The 22,992-nt window shown below is 40.7% G+C and overlaps 1 protein-coding gene across 3 annotated transcripts in view; it reads right to left on the bottom strand.

The window, feature by feature from the left end:
• Positions 1–22,992, bottom strand: part of GRK3 (G protein-coupled receptor kinase 3) — a 121,925-nt gene that overhangs the window by 46,904 nt on the left and 52,029 nt on the right. The window contains exons 3-6 of one of the 3 annotated variants that reach the window (XM_061385192.1): positions 21,150–21,223; positions 9,422–9,523; positions 7,423–7,497; positions 927–988 (exon numbers count right to left, since the gene is read on the bottom strand). In XM_061385192.1, the coding sequence (XP_061241176.1) occupies positions 927–988; positions 7,423–7,497; positions 9,422–9,523; positions 21,150–21,223 (313 nt within the window). The remainder of the gene's footprint in view (positions 1–926; positions 989–7,422; positions 7,498–9,421; positions 9,524–21,149; positions 21,224–22,992) is intronic. The other 2 variants (XM_061385193.1, XM_061385194.1) reach the window with 2 other exon arrangements.

Below are 22,992 nucleotides of genomic sequence, written 5' to 3'. Positions count from 1 at the left end.
GTCATTTTACCTTGGAGCACAGCTGATTCACAATGCTGTGCTAGTTTCAGATGTACGGCAAAGGGACTCGGTTACACATACACATATATCTATTCCTTTCAGATTCTCTTCCCCTTTAGGTTATTATAAATATCAATCAGAATTCCCTGCACTACACAGTAGGTTCTTGTTAATAATCTAGAAAGTTTTCAGGATTTTATGTGACAAACATACTCTATAGTTTGAGTAACCCAAAGGGACACATTTATTGGGTACATTAAGACAGACATGACCAAAGACATCTGCCAATACACCTAAATTCTACTGTGTAAAGAATCAAGAAAAGGGCTGTCTCATTTTTAAGGATATGACTTTAACATATAAACAAATGAACTGAATATAGACTCATGTTTGCATTAGCAAATGTGTCCCAATAAGATACCTTCAATATTGAGGTTCCCTAGTCTATTTACATTTTGGATCATTTGGAAACTAAAAAACTAAAAGTCAAAGGGATGTTAATATATACAAATCCTAAACTATACGGGGTACAAGCTAGTACAAAGCCTGGCACAGAGCACATGGATAATAAATGTTTGTTGAATGAATAAATTGACACATTTTAAGGATAGCATTCATGGGGTAACATGAGGTATACCTACACAGTACAAGATTTAAATATCATAGCCCAGTCAGTAAAGATTCTTCCTGCAATGCAGGAGACCTGGGTTTGATTCCTGGGTCGGAAAGATCCTCTGGAGAAGGAAATGGCAACCCACTCCAGTATTTTCACCTAGAGAATCCCATGGACAGAGGAGCCTGGCAGACTACAGTCCACGGGGTCGCAAAGACTCGGACACGACTTAGCAAATAAACCGCCATACTAACATAATGTTACATGACAAACATATCTCAACAAAAAAGACTTTGTACACAAAGCTTCATACCTTTCCATGAATTTTTGAAAAATGCTGCCTCGGAGACTTTCACAAATTTCTTCTATGTATGGCTGGAAAGGATGGAAAAGAAATTCCACACTGCATCAGTAAGAACACAGTAAAGTGAAAAACACAAGTGGATGAGACTCAGATGTGCTGCTGCTGCTAAGTCACTTCAGTCGTGTCCGACTCTGTGCGACCCCATAGACGGCAGCCCACCAGGCTCCCCCGTCCCTGGGATTCTCCAGGCAAGAACACTGGACTGGGTTGCCATTTCCTTCTCCAATGCATAAAAGAGAAAAGTGAAAGTGAAGTCGCTCAGTCGTGTCCGACTCTTCACGACCCCATGGACTGCAGTCCACCAGGCTCCTCCATCCATGGGATTTTCCAGGCAAGAGTACTGGAGTGGGGTGCCACTGCCTTCTCCACAGATGTGGTGAGGTTGCCAACTATGTGCTCCCATAATCATCAATATCCTCAGATATGCAGATGACACCACACTTATGGCAGAAAGTGAAGAACCAAAGAGCCTCTTGATGAAAGTGAAAGAGGAAAGTGAAAAAGTTGGCTTAAAACTCAGCATTCAGAAAACTAAGATCATGGCATCTAGTCCCATCACTTCATGGCAAATAGATGGGGAGACAATGGAAACACTGACAGACTTTATTTTTGGGGGGCTCCAAAATCACTACAGATGGTGACTGCAGCCATGAAATTAGGAGAGGCTTGCTCCTTGGAAGAAAAGTTATGACCAACCTAGATAGCATATTAAAAGGCAGAGACATCACTTTGCCAACAAAGTCCATCTAGTCAAAGCTGTGGTTTTTCCAGTGGTCATGTATGGATGTGAGAGCTGGACTATAAAGAAAGCTGAGTGCCAAAGAACTGATGCTTTTGAACTGTGGTGTTGGAGAAGACTCTTGAGAGTCCCTTGGACAGCTAGGAGATCCAACCAGTCCATCCTAAAGAAAATCAGTTCTGAATATTCATTGGAAGGACTGATACTGAAGCTGAAACTCCAATATTTTGGCCACCTGATGCGAAGAACTGACTCATCTGCAAAGACCCTGATGCTGGGAAAGATTGAAGGTGGGAGGAGGAGGGGACGACAGAGGATGAGATGGTTGGAGTGCATCACCAATTCAACTGACAGGAGTTTGAGTAAACTCCGGAAGTTGGTGATGGACAGGGAGGCCTGGCGTGCAGCAGTCCATGGGGTCCCAAAGAGTCAGACACGACCGAGTGACTGACCTGAACTGACCTAATGGCACCTGGGACTCGCCCTCCTCAGCGCCTGTGCAGTTTGCACCAGTGGATTCAAAGCCATGACGACTTGCTTAGTCGTTATCTACGCCACTCAATGGCACGTTCCCTGAAGGCAAGGACAGGTCTGTCCTGTGTGCCACTGCGTCTCTACTGTCTGGCACAGCTCATGGCAAGTCACAGACACGCCTTAAATGCCTGGAATTAGCTTCATGGGCATGTGGCCCATGCGGTCCCACAGAAGAGCCCAGTCCTTGGTATGGTGCCCTCCTGTCGCCATCTTGAAATTTCTGAACAAGGACCCCATGTTTACATTGTGTACTGCGCCCTGTAAATTACGTAGTGGCAGCCTGTGAACTACAATTAATTATATGATTGCCATTAATTACAATTACCATAAATGATCTGCATTAATATTGAGTTTCAAAGACTAAAAGTGAAGGAACCCATGGAGTAAAGCTTTTTTTAAATTAGCTATTTGCAAGGTCTTTGAGCAAGTTCATGGCTAAGCCGAGATTAAGGCAAGGACTCCTGGCTCACATGTGTGGGGCTCTTTCCCTATGGAAAACAATCTGCTTCAATTTCATGCCACTTTACACATTATCAAATAAACTGCATAAATTTATTTCCCAAGGGGTAGTCTTCAAATCAAGAGTGATAAAAATATCAAATCCCAATACTTCACAACTCAGCTTAGGGGCAATTAGCTAGTTCTGGAAAATATCGTGATACCCTACTCTCTCCCTGAATGATAGAAATTTAATGTTTTCTGTGTCTTTGTAGATCATCCTAAAAATGTGCAAAAAAGAAGGACCAGACATCAGAAGACGTCCAAGGCAAGTGATCACACGAGGAAACGTACAGAAGCCACAGTCAGCAACACGGTCGATGAGACCCCTGCAGCCCGCCTGGGAGCTTCCCTTCCTACCATGGGGCTAAGCTAGCCTCTGCCCCTTGGCAGGGCCATCAGTGTCCTGGGCAGGGCCCGGGGCGTGGTCACTACAGCCAGGTGGACTTGTTCCCTCCTTAGTAACAGGGGAAGCTGACCTCTCTCTCTCTGAAGCTTTTTGCAACTCTGAAGTCCTATGTGTGTACAAGCAAAGATAACAGTCATCTTCACCAAGTCTTCTAGATGCTAAACACCAAGGCCACAAGTCTCAAGAGGTTCAGAAGACATCAAGTGTGGAAAGATGTATGAAAGACTAAATTTGTATGTAACAGATTTTCTATTTACAGAAACTCTTAACATTTTTTCCTATTTTATAAAACATCCTGTACCAGAAATTCTTAAGACCAGATATGATACACCACACTGCCACTTTCAACATGAAGGACCACAAATGTGTCAGGTAAGCAATGCAAAAGCCAAACTTCAATAGTGGGGTCATGAGCAAACGACCCCACTGCTCTGATTCTTGGTTTCCTCAATCTGTAAGATGGGAGAGTTACATCTAATCTGCAAGGCCATTGTGAGGATTTAATAAGATTCAGAACACTGAGATTTCCCCGGTGGCTCAGACGGTCAAGAATCCGCTTGCAATGTGGGAGACCTGGGTTCGATCCCTGGGTTGGGAAGATCCCCTGGAGGAGCACATGGCAATCCACTCCAGTATTCTTGCCTGGAGAATACCATGGACAGAGGAGCCTGGCAGTCTATAGTCCATGGGGTTCGCAAAGAGTCGGACACGACTGAGCCACTAAGCTCAGAACACCGAGAGCCAAACACGGGGCCTGGCACATTCCAGGAACCTAAATGTAAGCCAGGACTCCTCCCAACTCTTGCCAGCAAATGTACCTGTGCACTTAATTATTGCTAAAGTCAACTTTGCAAACAAAAAGAATAAAAAGCATTTTGTATTTATTTTCAGAGCATGTTTTTAACTACCTTGCTCTACTTGATAAGAAATTTTACCTCAGGCATCACACTTTGCAATGTTTAAATATACGATAAACCTACAGCAATCAAAATAGTATGGTACTGACATAAAAACAGACCTTATGGATCAATGGGATAGAACAGAGTTCAGAAATAAATCCACACACCTACGGTCACTTGATCTTTGACAAGGCCATCAAGCATTCAGTGGGGAAAAGACAGTCACTTCAATAAATGGAGCATGAGATTGGACCCTTACTTCACACCATATATAAAAATAAACTCAAGATGAATTAAAGACTTAAATATAAGACCTGAAACCATACAACCAGAAGAAAACACAGGAAAAAGCTTCTTGACACTGGTTTGGGTGATGATTTTTTGCATATGACATCAAAAGCTCTGGCAACAAAAGCAAAAACAAACAACTGGGATTGCATCAGACTAAAAAGCTTCTGCAGAGCAAAGGAAACAACGAACAGAGTGAATAGGCAACCTGTAGAATGAAAGAAGTTATTTGTAAACCATATGATATGAGGTTAATATTCAAAACATACGAGGAACTCAACTCAACAGCAAAAGCCCAAATAACCCAATTCAAAAGTGGGCTGAAGACCTGAATAGACATTTTTCAAAAGAGATAATAAATGGCCAACAGGCATATGAAAAGGTGCTCAGCATCACTAACCATCAAGGAAATGCAAATCAAAACCACAGAGAGATATCATCTCACACCTGTCAGGATGACTGTTATCAGAAAGCCAAGAGGTACGTGTTGGTGAGGATACAGAAAAAAGGGAATCCTTGTGCACGGTTGGTGGGAATGCAAACTGGGACAGCCATTACAGAAAACAGTATAAAGATTCCCTCTGGTATATATCCAAAGGAAATTAAATCAGTATCTTGAAGAGATACCCACACGCCCATGTTCACCTGGCATTACCTCACAATGGTAAAGACATGCAGATAACCCAAGGGCCCGTCAATGGACGAATGGATAAAGAAAATGGGGGATGGAGATATACATGGATATACACATATATATGTGTACACACACACGCACAAATGGTATACTCTCTTCTGTTCTTTAAAAAGAAGGAAATCCTGACATTTACGACAGCACAGGTGAATCTTGAGAACATTATGCTAAGTGAAACAAGCCAGACACAGAAAGACAATTACAAGCTGATCTCTCCTGTATGTGCAATCTAAAAAAAGTCCAACTTATAAAAGCAGAGTACAAAGTTGGTTGCCAAGGGTTAGGAAGTGGGGAAAATGGGGGAGATGTTGCTTAAAGGGTATAAAGTTTCAGTTCTGCAGGATAAATAAGTCTTGCAGAGCTAATGTCCAGTATGGGGATGATAGTTAATACTGTATTGTGCACTTGAAATTTGCTAAGAAAGTTGATCTTAAGTATTCTCACCACCCATGCATACAAATATAACTACATGAGGGGATGAGTATACTGCTTAGTTAGATTGCACAATCATTTCACAATGAATACACACACCAAAACATCACACTGTACACTTTCAATTATACACAAGTTTTATTTCTCAATTATGACTCATTTAAAGCCAGGAGGGAAAATTCCAACTCAAAGAATATCAAGTAACTTTAATGTTAGTTAAATGTTATAGAGATCAATGTCCCTCTATAAACAGGGTATCCAAACATATAACTTCTACTTTATACCTTGACCACCATGTTCTAATGGTACGTATTATACCGAATTGCACTACAATTCTTTCTTATTTAAATCAACATAATAATGACTATTTCCTTCACCACTGAAATAAAAGTACCAGCTATTTTATATCTGTTTTATCAGAACATTACTCAATTATTTTCTTATGAACAAATCAGTAAAGTACTTTTAAAAGATATATTGGAGACATGGCTTCTAAATCAATGTTTCTTGACGCCACAAAGATAATTTTGTTGGTCTTTGTATCTCTCATCTGGAACGATCTCTTTAAATGTTATATATGCTACACGAAAAGCTAACATCAGAGCTGTAAAATCTATGTAGTAATTTAGCAATATTAAATGTAACTGACTACACAACTATCTCTGAACCATGTCAAAGTCAGAAAACTGAAATTCTGACATGAAAACATCACAGAGGCAACAAAAAGCAGGTACTCAAATTGCACTTTCTGACTGTGGGGTGCTTGAGAAGACTGACATTTATGGAGTGCTGTGATAGACAGGCCTGGTACAAAGCAGCTCATATGCACTGGGTCCTCAAAACCCCATTTCCGGGACAGTCTGCTGGCATTTCTACTCCACAGAGGGAAAAACAGAAGTGCGGACAGGCATGGTGCTTGCCCAGGGTCTTGAAAGTCGGGTCACTGTATTTCAGAGCCCAAGCTTATAACCAACTAGCCTGTACTAAAAGGTCTGACGTTTTAAGAGATGTCCATCTAATCATTTTGGCAGAAAGGCAGTAGCCGGTTTGGGTACCGTGCCCAAATGTTCTCAGAGTCAAACCAGTATCTTTTCTATAGAATAATCAGATTCATTTTGTATGAATCTGTATAAATAAGCCCAGCCATAAGGCACTAAGGCAAAAATCAACTTACTTCTCTTCAAATGACTGAATAATCCAAGAAAAGGATAAACTAGTTATTTTCACTTATGAAAACCATTATGTTAATAAACGGTATTCGTTCCTATTTCTTGTAACTCCCGGAAACATAGAAAGGTACACGATCCCTTGGAAATCTGACCGTACCCTTGCAAGCTGCCATCTCTATAGAAATCCCACGGGATAACGGAAAAGGCTTCCAGGATGAAAACCAGTGCATCCAAAGAGCGGCCAAGACATGCGCCCATCAGTTGTGGATCGAGTTTTCTGAGCCTTATAATTTAAATCTATGATTGTGTTGTGTTCAAGATGAGAGGAGCTGAGGCAAAATCCAATTTCTCAGTCACGACTCCAAGGCCATTCATTCCTTCTTGATTGCTCGAAATGAGTCTGCTTCATCTGGGGAAGGGTCGCCGTGGGGGCCAGCACCTGTGCCACTAGGAAGTCAATCTTGCCCGGTCCCTGCTCATCCCAGGTGCCCGGGATGTCAAACAGGAAAAGCCTTTTCCCTCCAATGTCTCGTCCTGATTGATTTATAGGGGAAAACACTAAAAGAATGCTCTAGCAGCCTTTTTCAGGACAGCCTTTATGCTGCTGGCATAAGAGCACGTTTCAATGAGAAGACAGGTGATATTAAACTTTGGTTCTTCCAGATAAACCTCTAGGTACGAAATAGTCTTGAAATTCCACCAGCACTTTCACCCAAGCAAAGAATGCCCCCAAATACAACCATTAAGTGAATTAGAAACATTTATTTGGAGAGCATTTTACCTTACCTGAAAAAGAGTTGATGTCACTTGTTTCTTGGACAGATGACTTTGTACATGTTCTACGGCTTGCTTTGAGAATGGCTTTAAAAAAACACATACAATGTTTTCTTTTTCTTTTTCCCCCACAAATACAAAACAGAGCAAACCTCTGTGCATTTTACAATATCACAACATATAATTTAACACAACAGTTACTAAGCAGTAACCTATGGTGATCACATCAACATGCATTCTTAAAAAAAATCTGTTGTATGTTTGTGGGCAAGCCAGATGATTGTTTCTCAGAGCTTCCAGAGTTCTTAGAAACTATGTCAAGAAGGCTGATACACATGGGGGCATCTAACTGAAATGTCTATGCCCAGAAGAGATCAAGGCTACTTTGACTTAAAAAGGGTGTAAGGAATTGTATTATCACCGTATTAATATTAAATGCATCATTTCTCAGTTGGGGTCCTAAAAATGTAAAATTTCTGTTTCATGAGAGAACACGAATGCACAAAGATATACCTAAGAATTAAATGCCAGGATCACAAAGCTAAACCACAGTGTTGAAAAGACTCTAGGTTAAGGAAAGGCTTGTTGTAACCACTGCAAAGAGGAATTGGTTCTAAAAGAACAAAACTCACACTGACAAAAATTAGAAACCATGTCCTCCCCCTAAACTTCAAATTATGTCTGAAGTAATGCACAAGAAGAGCTTAAAAAAGCATATCACTCTGCTGAAAACCCTCTAAACTGCTGCCCTACATGAAAGCTATGTCTACAGAGGCTTTCTCAGGGAACACGTGGCATTTTCCAAGGTCCAACCATCCCCAGCAAGGCAGCGAGGCACAGAGCCTTACGGTAAGCTCTAGCTCAGAAGTTCAGTAAGTGCTGTAGACAACACAATAAATACACGAAAGTGTATCACTGTCGTGACCAGTGCTGTCCGATCGGACTCGCTGCGGTGATGGAAATGCTGTGAATCGGGGCTGATGCAGGAGCCACCAGCCACATGTGGGTACCGCACATTTCAAATGCGGCTCCGGAGGACGTCAGGAATTAAAATTTTAGTTCCATTTGATTGCAATTAATATAAACATACTTCCCTGGTGGCTCAGTGGTAAAGAACCCGCCTGTCAATGCAGGAGATGCGGGTTTGATTCCTGGGTCGGGAAGATCACTTGGAGAAGGGGATGGCAACCCACTCCAGTATTCTTGCCTGGGAAATCCATAGACAGAGGAGCCTGATGGATCACAATCCAGGGGTCACAAAGAGTTGACACAACTTAAGAGACTAAGCAACACAAATGTAAACACAATTAAATACTCGCACATGGCTAGTGGCTACTGCATTGGACACAGCAGTCCAGGGCTCTTAGGACACTTCTTTGGAAAACAGTTTTCATGTAGAGAGATTACAGTGTATGTTTTCATTACTAATTATTCCACTCACTCCTGGTGGAAGAATTTCCTAGGAACCTCGTTTATCCTAATGACTGAATAAGATTGTTTCTCTGATTTACAAGCAAAAAAAAAAAAAAAATTCAACCATCATTCAACTATTAGTGAACTATATTAACATAATAATTATAATCAACCTTATTAATTCAAAGAAAGCATTTAAGATATTTATCGATAAATATTTGATTAGCCTAATTGTTAAAGGGGAGCGAAATGAAAAACAATAAAGCTTCATTTTCTTAGAGAGTCGAGAATTGAGCTTAGTCTTTTCTTGGATTGATCTGCATTAGCCATTTTATCAACATCTGTACTGAAAGTACCCACTTTTGGAACCTTATTAAAAATACATGGAGCAGCAGATATTGGATCAGTATTACCAGGAAACAAATGATAAAACTTGAGAAACATGGGTTCCATCCTGGATGAATACCTTTAAATCTTTCCTCCTATTTCAACTTTCATTCTAAAAACATGTGCAACCTGTCTCACTTACTCACACTGAATTAATACAAGAAGTCTCACTTACTAACACTGAATTAATAAAAAAAGAAGAGGCACTTACATGTGAACACGACAGCAGCTCCTTCATGATGTAAGTGTCATAAATCTGTCGACTTCTACAAAGGCGATCTTCCTCATTCTCAAGCTTTTCATATTCTTTTATCTAGACAGTTAAAAGTTATGATTGTTAGGTTCTGTCTTCCTAGAAACTTACTTTATTAAAAGATATTACTCGTCTTGGCAGAAACCACTTCCACATGAGATCAAGCAAATTACTTGAATTGGCCAGTGCACAGGAAACAACCACTTCTAATGTTAAAATAATGGCGCTGGAATAATTTAAGTTCAACTTGGGACAGACGAATGGATTTCTTCCTACGATGAACCTCGTTGCTTACATTTAGAAAGACAATATTAGGCAACAAACACTGCCATGGTTACAATTATCTTATGATATAGCAGCCATGGACCATTCATTCTTGCCAATTCTCCTTTCCAAAGCACAAATAATTTGAACTTGGCAGTAATCCATTTCTATGAGTTATGATGGGGATCATTTTCACTTGACCACAGTGTTACAAAACTCAGGAGGAAAAAATAATAATGAATTTTCAGGATTCCTGCAGAGATTTTTTAGTCAACTAAATCTTTTGGAAAGACATTCATCATAGATAAAAGCACTGGTTTTTCACACTGGAACCGTTTCTGCACTCTGAAAGTATTAACAGAAAGGTTCCTTCAAACAGTAACTGGACAGGTGTTAAGATAGACTAAATAATAAAATGGGCTTAGCAAATATGCTTTGTGAGGACAAGGTCTCCATTACTTTAACCTCACAAGTTCTCGGATCAGAGAAGTGTTTTTACTCCTTTACAGATATACGTTAAATCTAAAAGCCAAGAAGAGAATGAAAACAAATGAAATATGGAGTTGGTAGGAAGACTGCAGTGAAGATTTTCAATATAATGACAAATAACTACATAGGGCTTATTTCTGAAAAAACAGAAAATTTTCCTACCAAGTAGCCAGTTGTTATACTTTCATAATATCTGAGTGCTGCTTATTCTGCTATGATTAAAGAGTAGGGCTGACCACTCCTAGAGGTAAGAATCTAAACTGAATAGAAATAAAAGCTGCCTTTTTTACTGTATAGTCTCAGCTTGACAGGGCTTCCCTGATAGCTTAGTTGGTAAAGAATCCACCTGCAATGCAGGAGACCCCTGTTCGATTCCTGGGTTGGGAAGATCCTCTGGAGAAGGGATAGGCTACCCACTCCAATATTCTTGGGCTTCCCTTGTGGCTCAGCTGGTAAAGAATCCGCCTGCAATGCCAGACACCTGGTTCAATCCCTGGGTTGGGAAGATCCCCTGGAGAAGGGAAAGGTTACCCACTCCAATATTCTGGCCTGGAGAATTCCAAGGACTGCATAGTCCATGGGGTCGCAAAGAGTTGGATATGACTGAGTGACTTTCACTCACTTTAACAGGTTTTGAAATCAAAACCAGTAAATCCTGTGAGAATCTCTGATAATGAAAGGGCATGCTTGGCAGGGAGAAGAGTATGTACAGAGCATGAAGCATATACAGCATGTGTATGAAGGCCAACTGCTTCACACACTGAGAAATTACTGGGATCATCTTAATTGTCCTTAAGTATCAATGAGATGGCTGAAATTCACAAGTCTGTAACTGCCTGGACTTAGAATTCAGTCTTCTTGGGGCAGACACTGAAACAGAACATAAAGGAAGGGGGCCTAGGAGAGGTTGATACTCCATCCAATAGGAAAACACTTAAAATTTTTTTAATTATTAAAAAAAATGCATTGAAATATAGGTGATTTACAATGTCCTGTTAGTTTCAGATATATAAGTGACTCAGTTTATATATGTGTGTGTGTACACACACACACACACACACACACACACACACATATACATTCTTTGTATACTCTCCTCCATAATAAGTTATTATAACATATTGAGTAGAGTTCCTTGTGCCATACAGCAGGTCCTTGTTGGTTACCTATTTTATATGTAGTAATGTGTATATTTTAATCCCAAACTCCTAATTGATCCCTCTCCCTTCCCCTTTGGTAACCATAGTTTGTTTTTTATGTCTGTGAGTCTACTTTTGCTTTGAAAACAAGTTCATTTGTACCATGTGCTTTTAGACTGCACATGTAAGTGGTACCGCATGCTGCTTGTCCTTCTCGGTCTGGCTGACTTCACTTTAGTGTGATCACCTCCTAGGTCCATCCGTGTTGCTGCGAATGGCATTGTTTTCTTCTTCTTACGACTGAGTAATATTTCGTTGTATATACAGACCACATCTTTATCCATTCATCTGTCGACAGACATCTAGGTTGCTTCCATGTCTTAGCTATTATAAACAGCGCTGCTGTGAACATCGGGGTATATGGATCTTTTCAAATTATGTCTTTCTCCAGAAGGAAAACATTTTTTTAATGAAGAAGCAAGCCAGAAATGTTGGCATAACCAAAGGACCTGGCCTTAATCATCCTAAGTTAACTCAGGAGAACATGTCTACAAGGTTCAAACACCATCCCAGACGCAAACATGGCAGCTGCAAGGAAACAGAAGCTAGTACTGAAATCTGAAGGAGAGCCAGAAAATAAACAAAGGACTCTGACTGGCTGATTTCTTTTGTTGTGTTGTTTGGTTTCAGTCAGGTCCAAAAATTAATGTCAGAATGCTAGGATAAAAGAGGTGGACTCTCAGTGAACCCAAGGCAAATGTTTCTGCCCAAACATACATATAAACTCTAGGAATACTAAATCTTCATGGAATTATTACCCTCAAACACAAGCGTAAGGAAACCTAAGTCTATGTTCTGGGGCCTGTAAAGCAAGCTGACACCTGATGCAACGGGAGTTTCCTATGAACTGTGATAGACTGACTATACAGAAAATCCTAGTTACTTGCACAAACCACGCCCTGAACCACAGCACTGGCTCTAGTGGGTGCCTTGTGCCTCAGAAACTCTGACTTGAACAGCAGCAAAGGTTAATTCTTAGTAGGCAAAGCAAGAGCTTAAAGCGTCTGGGGCTGTAATTCAAAATTCACTTTCTATTATCAGTCAGACCACTAATTAAAGAACATGCCGTCAACCATCAATTAGCTCTAGACAGGATGTCCTGACCGTAATATACACAGAGAAAACGTCATCCCTAATTCTGGCAGGCAGGTTGTCCAGGGAATGGAGCAGGCAGAGGCTCAGGTTCAAGGTGAAAGGTCACCCCTAGAGCAGAACAGAAGCATCACCACCAGTGATGAACATTCACTGACCGTGTGGTTCCCCCTTTCTGCTTTGGTGGTTACAAAACTCACAGCTCAGCATGTAGCCTAAACACGTAGAACCCTAAGAGCAAGCCCCTTTGGCCCACAGCTTTCACAGGCCACCTTCTCTGTCTCCCATCTGTCCCACTGCCATTCCAGCCTAGTAAAGCCACAGCGGCCTCTGCCTTGCCCAGTCAAGGGCCTCTCTTTCTGTCCTCAGCTTCCTGACACCCCAGGAGCATTCAGCTCAGTGGTGCACTCCTGGCTCGTCTGAGTTCTGGGATCTCCTCTGACTTTCGGGATCTATACTCCCCAGGAGTTTGCCACCCTGCGTCCTCTTCTTCAGTCTCCCTTGGTAATTTTCCCTCTTCTGTTAGGCTTCTAAATACTGAAGTGCCTCAGGGCATGGTGCTAAGACACCCCCTTTTCATCCACTATATTCTCCTTGGATAAAGCTCTTCTCCCTTGGTAATTTTCCCTCTTCTGTTAGGCTTCTAAATACTGAAGTGCCTCAGAGCATGGTGCTAAGACACCCCCTTTTCATCCACTATATTCTCCTTGGATAAAGCTCTTCAGTTACACAGTTTCAAACACCAGTTCTATTCCAATGACTAAGTCTGGGTTTTCAGGACTCACTTCTCTCTCAGAGCTCCAGAGTCTGGGTACTGAGCCACCTATTGGATATTTCCACATCCTCTCTACTCCAGCCAATCATCTCCTTCCCCTAGTCTTCTTAATCACAAAAATGGGTAAAACCATCCTCCCAGCTGCTTATGGAGAAGGCAATGGCAACCCACTCCAGTATTCTTGCCTGGAGAATCCCATGGATGGAGGAGCCTGGCAGGCTACAGTCCATGGGGTCGCAAGAGTCAGACATGACTTAGCGACTAAACCACCACCACCACCCCCAGGTGCCTAAGCCAAAAAAGCAATAATCATCATCGATTTTGCTCTTTTGCTCACTCTGTCCCCAGCATCCCCTACATTCAATTCATTAGCCAATCACATTGGTTTGATATTCCAAATGTATCACAAACCAAGCCCTGATTCATGTAATAGTCAACTAATCTCTAACAGAACAATTCTGGACATCTATAAAACCCAACTACACTGGACCACTGAAGAATGACCAAAAGTACACAGATTATGGGGAAAGGGCATCAAACAGAAGCCAGAAAGAAAGAGAGGATATTCCTAAAAATAAAGAGCCAGAGGAGAGCTCCAAAATTCTGCATATAAAATCTCAAAATCTCTGGTGGACCCCTTAATGATGTGTGAGCATGACAGACCCAAATTAGTCCAGCACAGGTTTAAAGAATTGAACAAGGTTAAATTGCTACCCACTGCATGAGAAGACAGAGCATCAAGTCTGAGTAAGCCAAATTAACTCCTGAGACTATATATATATATATATATCTCAATACCCTACAGAAAAGCAGCTTTGAGTGCCAACAATACCAAGGTACAAGATACAATCTAAAACTATTCTATATTTGAAGAAACAGAGAAATGTGGGTCATACCCAAGAGAACAGATCATCAGTGAGGACCTATCCAAGGTAATTCAGAGATTGGAATTATCAGAAAAGGATTTTAAAACAGCCATTATAACTATACTAAAAGATGCACAGAGAACATGCATATAATGAACAACAAACTAGGAAATAGCAGCAGACAGATGATAACTATGAAATATGCCATGTTGGAAATCCTATCTGAAAAAACAATCAGTGGATGGACATAACAACAGACGAGAGATACCAAAAGAGTCAGTGAGTTTGAAGACAGCTCCGTAGAAATTATCTAATCTGAAGAACAGAAAGGAAAACAAATATTTGGGGAAAAATTGAATAAGGCATCAGTGATATCTAGGATAATGTCCAAAGATCAAGCATACATACAACTGGAGTTCTAAAGAGAGAACAAGAAGAGATTAAGGTAGAAATAACGTTTTATAATGGCCCAAATTCTATCCGACATGGTGAAAAATATAAATTGACAGATTCAAAAAACTAAGTGAATGCCACAAAGGATAAACACAACGTCTGAAATTACTCCACTAAAATGCACCTCCTCGGTCAGTCTTCGACCCAACAATTTAAGGCGGTCACCAAATCACAATACATCACATTAAGCTTTGAGTCTGTTTCGAGTCATTATTTCCTAATATCTTTCCTATTTATTTATCACTTGTTTATTGTCTGTTTCAACAAAAGTAGGAGCTCAAAGAGAGCACACACTCTGTCTGTCTCACTCATCCAAACAATACTTCTGAGCATTAGTGTTTGACAAATACTGGTTGAATGAGTAAAGAACACTCTCTAACTTTACCTCTGATGTTATACTTCCTATTTTCCATGATTTATGATTAAATGTAGGGTAATATAAATATTGTCATAAGCTTCCTCTAGTCTAGCTTGAACAAGGTCAACTGCATGCCAGGTGCTGCTCTTGTCTGCACATACACGGGACAAGCCTAGGGTATAGCCACTACTATTGCCCTGATTTTTAGCTGAGAAACCCAGGGAGAGCAAAGCAGGACTGCCCAGCTTCAAGCAGGGATCAGGATCATAAACTAGAAACTAGAGGATCCACTGGGTTGATGAAAGCAAGGAGTCAGACTTACTGATAACCTCAGTCTTAGAGGCTGTACTGACTTAAGAGAACTGTATGTGAAGCCCCAAGGTGGATGATGCCATGAAGAACACAGAGCAAGTTGGTCAGGAGCCCTGAATCATTTTCCTCCGAGGAGATGATCTGACAGGCCAGATCCATCACACAGCCTGGGACAGAGGCGCTGGGGAGCAAGCCAAGGAAGAGAAGGCCCAGCGTTTAGCGTTCAGATGGAGACGTATCAGCAGGAGTCACCACCACACTGCTGAGAAGTGCTTAAGAAATAACCCAGTAGACTGCCCATCTGTTTCATCTGCTGAAGGACACAGCTTTGTATTTAACAAAGCAGTTGAGTACATGCTGAAACTGAAGAGGTGAAGCTTTTAAGAACACAGGAAAGAAAAATAATTTTTGACAGATCAAGCTGTGATTCTCATACAGATAAAATGCCTGATTCACATTGAAATAAAAAGTTATTTTGTACTGAGTGAAACCCTTTCAGATTTTCTTTTTTTTTTTTCACATGATGCCAAATGTACATCATCATTTCATCATCCTTCCTGGAAATACGTTAATACAATTAAAAAATGTAGAAAAATATCAAGTTTTCATGTATATCAATAAACCAGGGGAAAAGGAATATCCTTCCAATTCTCAAATGTACAGAGATGACTGACATCACCCCTAATTATGCCACGCTTTCTCTGGAGCATTTCAAGTGCTTTAGGGTAAAGACACACCATGCTAATAATACTAGCATATGTCATCTCTAAAATATATGTTAATGAATATATTTCCTAACTTCAATTTTAATTTCCTCTGTGACTCATAAATTATTTCGAAGCTATTTATTTCCAGACAGCTAAGGACTGCTTGACACTGTTGTGAAATTTGCACTTAAGTCCACTGTGATCAGAATACACACTCTGAACAATTTCAATCTTGAAATTTGCAGAAACTTGCTTTAGGGTCCAGCATATGTTCTATTTTGGTAAATGTTCCGTACGTACTTTTAAGAACACAAACTGTTTTTGCTGAAAGCAGCATTCTGGATATCAAGTTAAGTCAACTGTATTCATCACTTTATTAAGACCATCTATATCCTTACTAATTTTTGCTATTTGTTTCTACAAGCTCTTGAAGTATCTGTGTGTCCCAGGAGGATTGTAGAATTATTTTGTTTTGACCTCCCTGCCAATTTTTGCTTGATGTATTTTAAAGTTATGCTATTTGTAACATACAGATTTGAGATGAAGATACTGACTTTTCTATCATGATGAAATCATTTCTATCTCAAAGTAGCATTGCTGTGTACTTTGTCTGATACTATGTCAGCTTTGCTTCAGTGAGTATATATATTACAAATCCTCTTCCATCCTTCTGTTTAAAGTATGTTACTTCCTTAAACACTGAATCGCTATAATGTACACCTGTAAGTGGAAGAAACACAAGCTGGAATCAAGATTGCCGGGAGAAATATCAATAACCTCAGATATGCAGATGACACCACCCTTATGGCAGAAAGTGAAGAGGAACTAAAAAGCCTCTTGATGAAAGTGAAAGTGGAGAGTGAAAAAGTTGGCTTACGGCTCAACATTCAGAAAACGAAGATCATGGCATCCGGTCCCATCACTTCATGGGAAATAGATGGGGAAACAGTGGAAACGGTGTCAGACTTTATTTTTCTGGGCTCCAAAATCACTGCAGATGGTAATTGCAGCCATGAAATTAAAAGACGCTTACTCCTTGGAAGGAAAGTTATGACCAACCTAGATAGCATATTCAAAAGCAGAGACATTACTTTGCCAACAAAGGTCCGTCTAGTCAAGGCTATGGTTTTTCCTGTGGTCATGTATGGATGTGAGAGTTGGACTGTGAAGAAGGCTGAGCGCCAAAGAATTGATGCTTTTGAACTGTGGTGTTGGAGAAGACTCTTGAAAGTCCCTTGGACTGCAAGGAGATCCAACCAGTCCATTCTGAAGGAGATCGGCCCTGGGATTTCTTTGGAAGAAATGATGCTAAAGCTGAAACTCCAGTACTTTGGCCACCTCATGTGAAGAGCTGACTCATTGGAAAAGACTCTGATGCTGGGAGGGATTGGGGGTAAGAAGAGAAGAGGACGACAGAGGATGAGATGGCTGGATGGCATCACTGACCCAATGGACATGAGTTTGAATAAACTGCGGGAGTTGGTGCTGGACAGGAAGGCCTGGCATGCTGCGATTCATGGGTTTGCAAAGAGTTGGACACGACTGAGCGACTGATCTGATCTGATCTGAATATTGTATAGCAATTGTATTTTAATTTAAAAGTAAAGTAAAATACTTTAAATAAAGCATGCCACTTAACAAGCAGTGCATAACATGGTTTTGGTTATATATCCAGTCTGACAAACTTAGTCTTTTACTGGGAGTATTTAGCCCATTTATATTAAATATAATCATTTCTATAAATGGGTTTTTAGCTACCACAGTTCCTCTTTGTTTTCGATTTGACCTCCTACTTTATGTCGACCTTCTATTCTTTTTCTTTTTGGGGATTAAAACAATGTTGTTTTATTTCATATTCCCTCCATTTCAACCTTCTAGATACACATATTTTATTCTCTTAAATGTTACCTTAAGAGGTTACAATATGCATTCTTTACAAGTCAGCGCAAATTACTACTTTTACTTGTCCCCAGTAATTCTAGAATCTTAAAATACTTTAACTTTATTAACCCTTCTCCTGCCTTCTGTGATACTCTCATACATTTCAGTTTTACACACACTTTAAACCCTAAGAACATATAACAGCTTTATATGGCCAACATGTATATATTTCACATGCATATTTACCCTTTATGATGTCTTTCATCCCTTCTTGCATTTCCATCCAGGATCATTTCCCTTATGCCTGAAGTAGCTCCCTTTAATACTGATGGTAATGCAGTTCCACTACTGACAAATTCTCTTGGTTTTTGTCCAAAACCATCTTTATTTCATCTTCATTTTTTAAGGGAGTTTGGCTGGGAAAATAATTTTAGGTTGGCAGCTTTTCTCGCTCATTACTTTAAAGATGGCCGTTTTATCATCTTTCTTTTTTCTTAATCGTTTAAGATGTCATAGTTGTGTCGGTCATATTGAGCGAAGTCGCTCAGTCGTGTCCGACTCTGCGACCCCGTGGACTGTAACCCAGCAGGCTCTTCCATCCATGGGATTCTCCAGGCAAGAATACTGGAGTGGGTTGCCATTTCCTTCTCCAGAGGATCTTCCTGACCCAGGGATCGAACCTGGGTCTCCCACATTGCAGGCAGATGCTTTAACCTCTGAGCCACCAGGGAAGTCCATATTACTGGCCCTTTAAAAACTAGGTGTCTTTTTCTAACCTCTGGCTGCTTTTAAAATTTTCTGTCATGGGATTTCAGAGTCTTATACTGATGAGCAAAGATATGTTTCCTTGGTAGTCATCCTGCTTGGGGTTTTCTATGTGTTTTGAATCTTTAAGCTACTGTCTTTCATCATTTTGTAACAGTATTCTATCCTCAAGTATTGCTTATGCCCCATTCTCCCTCCTCTTTTCTGGGACTCCACCTCTACAAAGACCTTTTTAAGTGCATCTCACTTGTCTTTAATGCCCTTATTTCTTTCTTATAGTTTTTTTTTTTTTCCTGTGTTTCAGTTTGAGATGATCTACTGAACTGCCTCCCATTCATTAATCCTGTCTCTCATTGTGACAATCTGCTATTGGTTCTAGCCACTGGGTTCTAATTTAAATACTGTACTTTATTTTCTAGAATATCTGCTCGGTTTTTCCACAATAAATCCAAATTATGCCAAAACTCTATCCTTCCATCTAATTATTTTGTCCAACTTGTCCTCTGTTGTCTTAAATATATTATTTACGGTTATTTTTAGGTACTTGTCAGCTAGCTCCAATATCTGACTCATCTGTGGGTCTGATTCTATTGCCTTGTTTATAAGTCATATGATCTTGCTTCTATTGTATCATATCATTTTTTACTGTATGGTGAATGCTGGAGAGTCTCTAAGTATTGTTATTTTGCACCCAGAAAAGAGACAGAGGGCTCCCCTTGCTCTCTGCTGCACAGGCAGCAGGGGAGCTCACTGCCCAACAGGGAGCTGAGTTGGGCTGGTCTTGCTGCCGTTTGTGTAGGACTCAGTCTTGAGAGTCAATTCCTAGGCAGGTTGATAAGAAGTCCGGGGTCCCCAAGGACGAGAAAGGGGTCTGGGGTTCTCAAGGAGGAGGAAAGGACAACCATCTCTTCTTTTTCTCTACATTCCTTAGTCTTAGTCATATAAAATGTTTTCCCCTTTAAGCCCTAAGCTGATGATTACACAATGAACAACTCAGTTTAAACTCTATATAACAATAATGTATCCTGCTTGAGGATAGTTTCTCCTTCTTGAAAACCTTTTGACTAAACCCCGTTATCTTAAAATGTATATTACGGGAGTGGGTCTGGTAAGATCTTTCTATTGTTAGTTCTAATCCTGTCATCTTAAAACGTAAATTGTGGGAGTAGGTCTAGTAAGATCTTTACAACCTTGAGACATTTTTTTGATTTATTGTAATAACAGAGGATGAGATGGTTGGATGGCATCACCGACTCAATGGACATGAGTTTGGGTAAACTCCGGGAGTTGGTGATGGACAGGGAGGCCTGGTGTGCTGCAGTCCATGGGGTTGCAAACAGTTGGACACGACTGAGTGACTGAACTGAACCGAACAACCAATTAAACAGTATATAACTCCCTTGCTTAGACCAGCGAGGGGGGCACTCTCCATCCCCCTTCTGATGTCTGTGTCAGAAGCTTTCTCTGTTCCTTTTCTTATAAAACTCTGCTACACAAAAGCTCTTGAGTGATCAAGCCTGGTCCCTGGTCCCAAAGCTAAATCTTCTTTGGAGATCATGAATCCGACACGTTCACCTTAAGCTATCAGTCTGCCTCTGGTTCACCCCCATTTCTAAGGCCTGGCTCTCCCTGGAGTTCAATGAGATCTCTGTCTCCTCCACACTGAACTTGGTTCTGCCCTTAAGAAGTCTTCAGGATGGCTCTTGGGCCCCTGTCCCATTCAAGCTTCAAAACTTGGCATACGTCTTGAGAAACGGACTCATCATGTTTTGGGGGCCCCTCTAATCTCATCTAGTCTTTACTCCAGACCCAGAAACCTCTTTTGGTTTTTCTGTCTCCCAGAAACAGCCTCCTGCCAGGGGCCAAACTTGGATTCTCATCTGCTCACCACACCTATGACCAACCAATGTCCCAGGTGATAAGTGGTTCCAGATCTTCAGTGGGGTTTTCCTCTCCTGCCTGTTCTGTTTTCAGATTCGTGCCACAGCAGGTGTATATTTAAATATCATGTAATCCTGCAAGGCTGTGAGAGGTTTCAGTGTGTCTTTCAGAAGCTCCTGGCCCATCTCTTCAGCCGCTCCCAATGTTTTGCTGGGAAAACGGGCTATGGGCTTGAGGCCTCCCTCTCCCACAAGTCTCTGATTCGTCACTCCAGTAATGTGTGACCGTAAAACTTTGCTAGTTATTCTTTTATCCAATAGCAGCCCTCTACCTCAGCTTCTGTCTCCAGAATCTGCAAGCTTCTGCAGAAAATAAAATGGGTGAGGATGCTCCATCGTCTTCCTCTGGAATTTTAGTCCAACTATTCCTCACTGACTCCAGAACACTATAGAGTTTTAAAGATATATTTTTTATAGTTGGTGCCAGAATCTCTAATAAATTATATATCTTGTGCTACTAATTACTTTCAATGAATTTCTAAATATTTCTAAATATTTGTAATATCTAGGAGTCTTAATATTTTCCAAAGAACAGTTTAAATATGCTTTTAAAATAAAAGCATTGATAAAACAGTCACTTCTTACCTCTTCATAAAACTTCACCTGAGGTACAGCTTCATTAATTTCATTCAAACAAAAATCTTTAAATAGCAAGAAACCTAAAGAAAGAGAATAAAAAATTTCAGGGTGGGCAATGGATGGAAACTTTATCCCACAGGGTGTTTTCAAATTCATTTGTTTTGACCTCTTCCTCTCCTACATTAACAAAGAAATTTTAAAAGGTTTTAAGAGGCTACTTAATGCCTAATGCCTACAAGAAAATAATGCAGGTTAGATAAGAGTATCGTACATCTGGCTCTTGCATTGGGGTTCATTCTCTCTTGGCAACCCCCCTCCCACTTTAAAAAATGCACAATTAACAGTGCAAGCGGCCACCACCACTCAGCGCCACTGGTCACTGCCGAGAACATAAGGCAAATCAAAGAAATCAGAGATGAGGGCAGTACAGAGGTGTTGGCAAGAGTCACCATGGATCTAGTAAATCATATGCTCACTGAAACAGAACTAAACTCCCTTAAAAAGAAAACAAAACCAAAGGGCCTCCCTAATCTTCCTAGCCTTTTCTCTCACCACATATTAGCTCAAGTCCCACCAAGTCCCCACCAAACACCTTCAGCCGAAGTGGATCATCCATCTCCAGATCATGCTTTTCCCCTTCACAACCCCATACCTCATCAAGCCATCACGACCTGCTGCCCAGGATACCACTCCCATTGCACAGTGCCCGCTACACAGTGGAAGGCAAATAAATATTTGTTGAATGAATGTTTGCTGGCATGGCCTTTCCAACAAGTCAAAGCACTTAGCACACCCCGGTTAATTATCTGACTTACAAGCTCCCATCCTGTACCAAACCCAGTCAATGCCTCACACCTAGTCAAGTCTCAGCAAATGATACAGGCTGGATACAACAGGCTGACCGAGGGCAGAGATATGGGAAGGTTACAAAAAGTCAAAAACAATAAGAATGTCCAAACAATTAAAGGATCGCTAGGAGAAACAGAAGTCACCAGGGGCGGGGGGAGTGGGAAATGAAGAAACACTCAGAAAAAGTTAAAATGTTGAGTGAGGGTTAGACCAGAACTCCCCAGGTAGGAGAGAGCTGGAAGGAAGCAGCTTTGACATGATTTTCATTCAAGTTAACATAAGAGTAATATGACCTGAGCTTGTCTGTTATTGCCCCGTAAATTCCCCTCCATGGTTCCAGGAACATGACCTTTGAAAATGGTAAATGTTTGTTCACTGGAACTAGAAGAAAAGTATCTGAACCACTTGGTTAAACAGGCAAGGCCAGAGTATGAGGGCTGGGTGCAGACAGCAAGCAGGAGCACGGCCGCAATCCTTGGCCACCTTGTCAACTGCAGTGGGGCTGGAGGGGCTAATGCATGAAGGAAGCGGGGAGTTCAAGCAGCAGCCAAATAGGAAGAATCAAAGGTGTCATTCTCCACTGATTCCTCATGTTAATATGTTTATTTTAAACATATTAGTTTAGAGTAAGGTAATGTAAGAGTAAGGTCGTCTTTTTGTTCTCATTCCTCCCAAAGTAATTTTACATTTCCCTTGTCATGTCATCTTTGACTCCTGAGTCATTCAGAATGACTGCACCTTCAGAAACGTGCCATTTTCAGATATTTGGATTTTTTTAAGGTATTTTGGGGGATATCGATTTCTGTTTAATTCTGTTGTGGTCAGAGAACACATTCGGTAGGATTTCAACACTATAAAATTTATTGAAATTTGGTTTTGGACCAAAATTGGACTGAATTTGGTCCTTCTAGGTGAATGTTTTAAGGGTACTTGGAAAAAAAAAAAAAGATAGTATATAAGGTGAAGTGTTTCATTAAACAGAGTAAAAAGGCAATTAAGT

Source organism: Bos javanicus, chromosome 17, assembly GCF_032452875.1.
Source record: "Bos javanicus breed banteng chromosome 17, ARS-OSU_banteng_1.0, whole genome shotgun sequence".
Classification (NCBI taxonomy): domain Eukaryota; kingdom Metazoa; phylum Chordata; class Mammalia; order Artiodactyla; family Bovidae; genus Bos; species Bos javanicus.
This window is presented reverse-complemented; position numbering and strand designations above follow the sequence as displayed.